Raw genomic sequence first — 8,871 nt, 5'->3', positions numbered from 1 at the left:
CGTCAGATAACGATTTGATGGAAGGATTCGCGAGGGAATAAGTCGATAAGATCGCCGGGAATAATCAGGCGACGATAAGTTTACTCGCAGCAAAGCTGATATCAAACCCGAGCGGGAGTACTTCCGTACTAAATAATACGGGACCACCTTCCGCGTCTGTACGGGGGGGGGGGGACACCGACTGTATTGGGAAGAGGTCGCGGAAAAAATACTCCGGTGATAAATGACACGATGAGATTTACGCCCATAGAGACGGAGACGAGAAGCATTTTATATAATGAAATGAACGTTAACGCTAGGTTAACGGCGGTCGAGGCTATCGAGCAAGTCTTTCGGGGAGCAAGTCGATAAAATAGTGGCAAATAATGCCCACCTACAAGAGATTATTCAGAGTAACACTCACATGATGAGTTTAATGAAAACCTTTATAGAACAGAATAGTAGCAATGTAATTGCAAATCCGTCGCGACTTAACCCGCGGTTTGAGAGGGAAGATGCAACTAATAATGCAACGTCACGGAAGGGAATACCTATTAACCCTTCGGGTGACGAATGGGTAAGCGATAGCATAAATCGGGGAAGGCCGTCTGGAGTCGAACCCGAAAATTTGGCGAGGGATACTAATAGACAAGCGTTGTCCCCGCATTTATTGAATGGGCAAGGGGGAGCCTTCGCGGTGGTAGGTACAAGGAATCATTACCGGAAGAGACCGCCCGTAGTCGAACCCGAAGAAATTTTAGGAAATAGCCTACGCAAAATCGGAGTAGGGGATCGTTAGAGATCCGATCAGAAAAATTTATCCATGAAAACCACACAGACTTATCAACGCGCGTCGAAGGATCGTTAGAAAGAGAGCTTCGTAAAGTCCAATTCAAGGAGACCGCTTACGCGCTACAAACAAACACACGAACGGACGTTACTTGGACCGATCCCACGATACCACCGCCAGTAACAACAGTAATCTATCGTTTACCAAACGGAAAAACGGTAACGGAAGAAAAGCCCATATCGAGCCACGAATACAACCGACTCATGCAATTAGACTCAGTAAACGAAAATATTATTAGATCACAGGCACGAGATGATTTTCAAACAGAGGTTGAGTCGCGTACACGACCCACTAGCAACCCTCGCGCCTTTACGCGATCTTCACGCTCACGCGACCGACAATCCGAGACAACAACACGAGGTACCTTGTCACGGCGGACGAGTGACTCAAGCGACAGCGACGAACGTTATCGCCCCAGTAGTGCGATTCTGTAACTCGTTATAATTATAACGATAAGTGACGTTACGATAACGATACCGACTTTCGTCGTGTGTAACGACAGACCGATACCGATTGTGCGATTCCGTAACTCAGAATAGCGATACTCTGACGTTACAGAACGTGATAACGAAACGTCGTTATTTAACAAAGAGGAAGTGATATATACATGTCAGATCTCGGGGGAGAACTCGTAGGTTGGTATTTCGTGGACAGCAGCATTCTAGTAACTTGCTAACTGAACGACCGAACGACCAATCCAAAAGTCGCGCCGCGGTCGTCCGACGATCGGATGAGTCACCCGCTTGTTGTGCGTGTGCGTCTCATACAAATAGGTACGGCATGCCGAACGCGTACCTTATCGTAGTAACTCAAGCGCAATGACTTCTGTATTGCAGTAAGTAATAAGCAAAATTTTAATAAAAGAAATAAAATACAGGTATATATAATCTGTACTAACCGACGATAGATCGACTTCTATAGACATGTTGCTTATAACATCATGCAAATACAGGTTATGTACAGGTTATATATGTTTCTATACGCTTACGTCGAGCAAAATTGCTTACTTTCAGTTTGCATTTATTTTTTCCGAAAAAATGAAAGAACAGGGACGAAGAAGAGGCAGGCGAAAGCAACATCAGCACAAATAGACTACATGGTGGACTATTTCGTGCAACATCCACACGTTGCAACAGGCAAGTTTCAAAGCCTACATGGGAATGCCGATTTAAGAGGATCATGGGAGCAATTAGTCGCTCAATTAAATAGTATGGGAAAAGGCGGAAAGACCAAAGACATAAAGTCATGGAAATCAGTGAGTGAATCAATAAAAAAAATACTTAAAATATTATGTATGACATGTAACTGCAGTACTTTAGTAATAAATGTTTTAGACATGGCGAGATAATAAAACTGCAGTTTCCCAAAAGGTAGCAAAGATTCGTGCTAATCAAGTTGCGACAGGGAACGTTGGTGGTCCTCCTAACAAATTGACGGAGCGAGAGAAAAAGATTTTAGGTCTTATGGGTCTTGATTATGTAGAGGGCGTACAATGTCCTGATTCGTTTCCAGATGAACAAGTAATGAAACATTTTTAAATAAAACTGTAACAATTTTACAAATATAGAACGTTTTTATTTTTGTTGAAAATTTGAAAAAATTTGTTTCCGTTTCTGATGTACACGCACCGGCATAAATGCTGTCCTTATCCTTGTGAGGTGCACGCACACAACTAGAGTCCCTGTAGTTGTGTGCGTGCACCTCACAAGGATAGGGACAGCATTTATGCCGGTGCGTGTACATGAAAATAATATTGAGTACATGTTGATAAAACATTATTTGTCTTTTAAATGTTAATTTCAGGCGGAAGCAATGAATTTGCTTGCCGCGGGGGACGAAGGAATTTTAAACATTATTCCTGAACCATTAACATTACGGAACAGCATAAATGACGTAACTACGGAACATGACATAAATTGTATTGGTTAGTACATTTGTCTTAATACACTGCATATGTCACGATGAATTATATGAATGTGTTTATCAGTATTGCTCTGGAAATGAATAAATGCAGCATTGCTTACATGTTTTATTTCAGATTATGAAGTGTTAGATGATATTGGAGATTCTATTAAAGAAGGGTCATTTAATGTTATTCAGACACACTCACAAATAAAAAATGTGGAGACTGCAGAACACCATCGCGAAATAACAAAATCGCCGTCGGGTTCTGAAATTTATGAAGGTACGACATCACAATCGCTCACGACTGTTACGCAGGGTTCGAACAGGAAGCGAAAAGCACCGCAAATTACAAGACGGAGTGAGTATTGTTATAGATAATTACTTTTACTAAATATACTAATAAACGAGAGCTCAGATTATATACGCAATGTTCTCTTTATTTTTAAGACACTGAACGGTTGGGCACACAGCTGCAGAATGCCAGAGAAGATTTTGGGATCCTAGCTGAGCGCCAAATTTCGTGTATGGAGGTAAGATCTATCTGAAATTCTCAGAATGTAATTTCTTTAAAAGAAACGCGTTATTATAATAAACAATGCTTTAAACGTATTTTTTGCTTTTATTTTTACAGATGTTTGCTAAAGCAATGCAACAAATTGCGGACAATGAAAAGGAGCGGAACGAATGTCTGCGTGCTTTTGTAGAAGCGGAAAAAAGTAAACAGAAAACATATTCCGAATTAATGATATTAATCAAAGATTGTGTTAGTGTTATAAAAAATAACAATCTCTGATGTTAATAATCCATATTTTATTCAGTATTTTATTCAGTGTTTTTTTTCAGTTTGTTTTTTATTTTATTAAATTTTTAGTTTAAAGACAATAAGGTTTTCAGTTTAAGAACAACAAAGTTTTTTTTTACTGTTTGCTGACTACCAAAAGATATTTATTTAAAATAAAACTGATATTTGTATACATCATTTTTTTAATTAAAATTACCCCTTACGCACACATCCGACATACACAAATATATTTACATAGATATTTATAATTGAATTCAGGCAATTAAATATTTACAAAAATTAAATTTATTTTAAAAAATTATTACAATTAAACATTTATATAGTCACAAAAATTTGTATGGCTGCAAAAACCATTCGAAATAAATATTCTCATTTAAAGCATCAAACAATAGAAGATAACTGAAAAACACGTTTAATCATCTTCAGCACGCTCTTCACCTTGTGCATCGCGATAATTGGGAAATCTTTCTCTCATAATTTGGCATTGAATTCTTTGAGCCAAAGCGCGTGGCCCTCTTCGAGCTAGATCTTCGTTGACATCAATGAGTCCAACATTTTCATGTTGATTATCAACAACTATTGGTGCTTGGAATTCTTCAAATTGCAAACGGTGTTGAATTCTTATATTATGCAGTACTGCACATGCATTTACTATTTTTGCAGCAAATGCTGGCTTATACATCAGCACACGCTGATAGGAAAGACATCTCCATACAGATTTGAAGACACCAAAGAAACGTTCAACAACATTTCTTGCCTTGCAAAGCTGCTGCGTGTATTGGAATTGTCGTGTGTCTTCAGGAAAATCGGCCAAGGGTGTCATGAGCCACGGTTCCAAAGGGTATCCAGCATCGCCTGATGAAAAATATTAATAATGTTACGAATACACTGAACATTTGAGAAAATAAATAAAAGCGTCAGACAATTTAAAATCCTAATTATTTATAAGCAATTTAAAATCTTTATGTTGCAAAGTCTTTCAAAGTCCTCATTTTCATTAAATGAGACTCACCGATCAGCCAAGTTTTCCGTTCTCCTCGATTGTAATGAAATTCCATTGCTCTACGAATTGGCGATGTGCTCCAGATGTACGAGTCGTTTCGTGCACCTGGATATCTCGGATTGATGTTGAGCAACTTCATATCTGGGTCAACAATCTGAAAGCATAAGTAGATAATGCTACATTCAGACAAAAGTTTTGCAGCAAAGCCACATTATATACTTGCTAAGCGTTTGAACTTACTGCTTGCACGTTCAAAGAATGACGCCCATGATGATTAATGAATGCCTCTTCATGTTCGTGAGGGGCTAAAATATGAATAAAAGTACAGTCTATAGCACCGATAGCTCCTTCGAATGGGTACGCAGCAGTGGAGAATTTTTCACGCGCTTGCTGTCGATCTTCTTCGGTCATCGGAAATTTTACCCATCTACGTAGCAAGCGCCGATTGATCGCTTCAGTCACGGCATGGAGGCAACGGCTTATTGTTGGCTGGCTAACATTAAAATGAAATTGATTGCCGACGCTTCTTTGATAGCTGCCTTGGGCGTAAAACTGTATGGCTATCAACACCTGTAATAAACGTTTCAAGATTACATTTCGCTATTATAAATTTAATATAAACTATTGTAATAATTTTGTTCCAATGTTACCTTGATTTCTGGCACTAAGCCGGTAAGTCGTTCATTCTGTAAATCGGCCCTTAATGCAGTTGTAATGTCGATTACAAGTTCTGGAGTAAGGCGAAAACAGTCAATGAATTCATCTCGTGGAAGATGAAAAGGGTTCTGAGCATCTCTCAGCCGCCTTCTTTCCACACGCCGTTCTCTTCGACGCACCCTTTCAACCACAAATGCCAGTTCCCATGCCAAATACTCAAGGGCCATGTTCTCTACAAATAAAACAATTTTTAATATACGTACGCCTAAATGCCAAATATGTCGATTGTACAGAAATATAAATTCTTACGAGTCTATAGAAATAAAAATTCCATTAAAATATCGAAAGGTAAAGCAATTTTATATCAACAATACAACGTTCAATACGTTATAAAAGAATTGAGATGTGAATACACATAATTTTCTTGGAACTAATTATTATAAACAAGGTAAAACTTTTACTCACCGACTTCCTTGAATGTTTTTCTTTTAATATACGTTTACGATGTACACGTGGAGACCTTTTCAAAACTCTGAACACACTTTAACCACTTCGACGCTTCCAAACGCTTCTAAACACTTCTAACCTCTAACCTACTATCATTACGTAGTCGTTACGCGTTACCGAGGGGTATCGAACCATGCGTTACGATAGCGACACATAACGACATCTTACCGACGTTTTTCGTTACGAATAGCGACAACAGTCGTTACCACTCGCGTACAGAATCGCATTTGTCGTTATAGCGTTATAGCGTTATATAACGAACCGACAATTGTCGTTATGAGCACATAACGACGGCATAACGAGTTACAGAATCGCACTACAGAATCGCATTTGTCGTTATAGCGTTATAGCGTTATATAACGAACCGACAATTGTCGTTATGAGCACTTAACGACGGCATAACGAGTTACAGAATCGCACTACAGCCGCGGCTATTACGATACCGGAAACTACCGTACAGCTTCACACTCTCCCGCGCCGTCTTATTCCAGTAACTGGGAACACAACCCGGGAATAAAAATAGGTAGGATTATAAGTAATTGGAAAATTAACTTCTCTAAAACGGAAAAAGATCCTGACCAGTTCTTATTTATTTTGAAAGATCTACTAAGCACTAGTGGAATAAATAAAGACCTATTCGTTCCATGCCTATCTAATATTTTCGAGGGCGCTTACCGACAATGGTACCTAATTAATAAGCGGAATTGGCGATCGTGGAAAGAATTCTCTAGGGCTTTTCGCTATCAATGGGGCGTGGAAAAGGCCGACGGTGACTTGTTTGTCGACATAAGAGATTTAAAAGTTGAGAAGGGAGAAAGTTTGGCTGAATTTACTTGTCGGGCCCGTTTCATCTTCGAACGAATGTTACACCCTCCAACATTCAAGGAACAACTAAAACAGATTCTAATTAAATTTAACCCGAGAATAACATTTGAAATCCTGAATCTCCCACTAAAAAATTACGACGAATTCTTGCATTACGTAAACGAAAGAAGTTACTTATACCGCCGTTCAGTAGAAAGTCAAAAAGAATCGCGCTCTAGGAGAAATAAAGTCGATTTAAACCATATGCAAGACAATTGGTTAGGAGAAGAGGATGAAACGGAACCACAAAACAGCGACGACGATAGCGGAGACGAACAAACCATTAGCCTAAACGCTCTCCAACTAAAAGATTCACGCGCTAATAAAATTAAATCACAGACAAAAGGCGACTCGAAACCTCTAACGCGACAGAGACTGGAACAAAATCTGGCGCGGTACGAGAAAACCAATAAAATAGAAACTTCTTCGTCGGTGCAACAGGACAGCCCTAAGAAAACGCAAACAAGTCTATCACGTGACTTAAGTAAAGTTATTTGCTATAACTGCGGCGAATGGGGGCATGCGTCGCGCAGCTGTACTGCTAAGAGACAGGAAGTTTGCCATATTTGTCGTAAGAAGGGACATGTGAATCCCGAATGCCCCACCCTGTCGGGAAATGCGAACAGCCCACAGTAGCCGCGCCTCCGGTTATTGTATCAAAGGGCGTAAATGAGGTGAAAAACTGTCGTGATGTACTGACGAACGAAAAAAAAACTGAAACGGGACTAACAATATATCAAACAAAAGTCTTGGATAAAATGGCGGCCAAACCAACGGTCGATTCCTTACTTCACGTTAGGGACAATCAACTAGCAAGTGATAACGAGGAAACTTTCTTGTTAGATGTCGACGACGAAACGGAGGAGGAAGTAGAATTGTCGGATGGTGAGATCGAGGCGATAGAGTCAATTCATCTAAATGAAAACCGTAAAGAAATTAAACTATCAATATTTTTAAGTGAAAGTTTAGATGAATGCACTAGAGAAAGTTCCGGGGAAGACGCGACGAACGAATCGCTGAAAGATTGGAAGCCAAAAGGCATACCACCCCATGTAGTCCATCAATTAACGCGAATTTTTCGCGACGGTATCGGTGCAAGGGAGCCGGCCGAAGTCGTGAAAATCCCGGTAGAAATTTCTATATTCGGCGAGACCATAAAAGGAATTATAGATAGCGGTAGCGAAAGATCGTACTTGAGTAAAAGCGCGTTCGAACGTGTCAAATCCCTCCAGGTAAATGATATCGCCCCGGATTCAACGTCAACAGCAGGGGTGTGCTTAGGTGATAATTCGCTCGTCAAAACCGAGGGAGGAACGTGTTTCATAATAGACATAGGCGACGTTTATGGACCACAATGGTTCAGCATCCTTCCGGGACTATCAGGCGATCTGATCCTCGGCATGGATTTCTGGCTATCATTCAAAGCTATATTAGACCCACATAAAAAGACATGGACGTTTTCAGGCAGCAAGTATTCTTACCCCCTATCGTATCGCTTCGTCTTCCCAACGGAACTAAAAACTCTCTCGGTCGATTAGACACAGAAATTAAAGAACTTCCTAGACAACGAATTCGCTAAATTCGAAGTTGAATCTTCAGGCGTTACGAATTTAATAGAACATGTAATAGAACTAGACGACCCCACGCCTCACCGACAGAAACCTTATAGACGTAGTGAGGCGATTCGTAGGTTTATTTAGTGAAGAAGTCGATCGTTTATTAAACAAAGGCTATTTATCTTGGAGTAATAGCAATTGGGCCAGTTCGCCGGTGGTAGCCCCGAAGGCTAACGGCGGGCTCAGATTTTGTATCGACTACCGAGTACTGAACCGAAAGACAAAGAAACCAGCCTACCCTCTTCCACAAATGGGTTCGATCCTATCCCAGTTGCATCACGCCAAGATAATTTCGACCCTGGATATGAGCGAAGTATTCCATCAAATTCCCATGGCTAAGGAAAGTCGGAAATTCACGGCATTCGTTGTAGAGGGTAAAGGCCTTTTAGAATGGCTTAGAATGCCCTCCGGCTTAACAGGCGCGCCATCGACATTCCAACGTCTGATGGACTCACTGAAAAGACGAATTAATGACATTATAATACAACGTAAGTTGCCGAATCAATGGGTCGATCAGGTGTTCGCGTATCTCGATGATTGGATCGTCGTAAGTCAGGATCTCGATGAGCACCTATCTTTACTCGCTATATTGTTTGAGGTGTTGAGAGAAGCCAGTCTAGCTATTAATCGCGAGAAAAGTAGCTTTGCGTGTAAAGAAGTCAAATTTCTGGGATATATTATTGACGGG

At 40.3% G+C, this 8,871-nt stretch overlaps 2 protein-coding genes across 2 annotated transcripts; one reads left to right on the top strand and one right to left on the bottom strand.

The window, feature by feature from the left end:
• The first annotated feature begins 1,704 nt into the window (after positions 1-1,704).
• On the top strand, positions 1,705-3,324 carry LOC105556313. Its single transcript, XM_012003397.1, has 5 exons — positions 1,705-2,084; positions 2,164-2,349; positions 2,633-2,753; positions 2,868-3,087; positions 3,184-3,324. Exons 1-5 carry the CDS (start codon positions 1,770-1,772, stop codon positions 3,236-3,238), a joined length of 897 nt encoding a protein of 298 aa, XP_011858787.1. The 5' UTR covers positions 1,705-1,769; the 3' UTR covers positions 3,239-3,324.
• Positions 3,325-3,948: 624 nt separating this feature from the next.
• On the bottom strand, positions 3,949-6,141 carry LOC105556314 (putative nuclease HARBI1). Its single transcript, XM_012003398.1, has 5 exons — positions 5,662-6,141; positions 5,190-5,428; positions 4,780-5,109; positions 4,549-4,693; positions 3,949-4,391 (listed from the first exon to the last, which is right to left on the bottom strand). The coding sequence occupies exons 2-5, from the start codon at positions 5,421-5,423 to the stop codon at positions 3,949-3,951; spliced, it is 1,152 nt and encodes a 383-aa protein (XP_011858788.1). The 5' UTR covers positions 5,424-5,428; positions 5,662-6,141.
• Between the last annotated feature and the right edge of the window lie 2,730 nt (positions 6,142-8,871).

This window comes from Vollenhovia emeryi, unplaced genomic scaffold, assembly GCF_000949405.1.
Source record: "Vollenhovia emeryi isolate VEMERY1.0 unplaced genomic scaffold, V.emery_V1.0 DF940112.1, whole genome shotgun sequence".
NCBI lineage: Eukaryota > Metazoa > Arthropoda > Insecta > Hymenoptera > Formicidae > Vollenhovia > Vollenhovia emeryi.
Note: the sequence above shows the minus strand (reverse complement) of the source record. Positions and strands in the feature narration are given on the sequence as shown.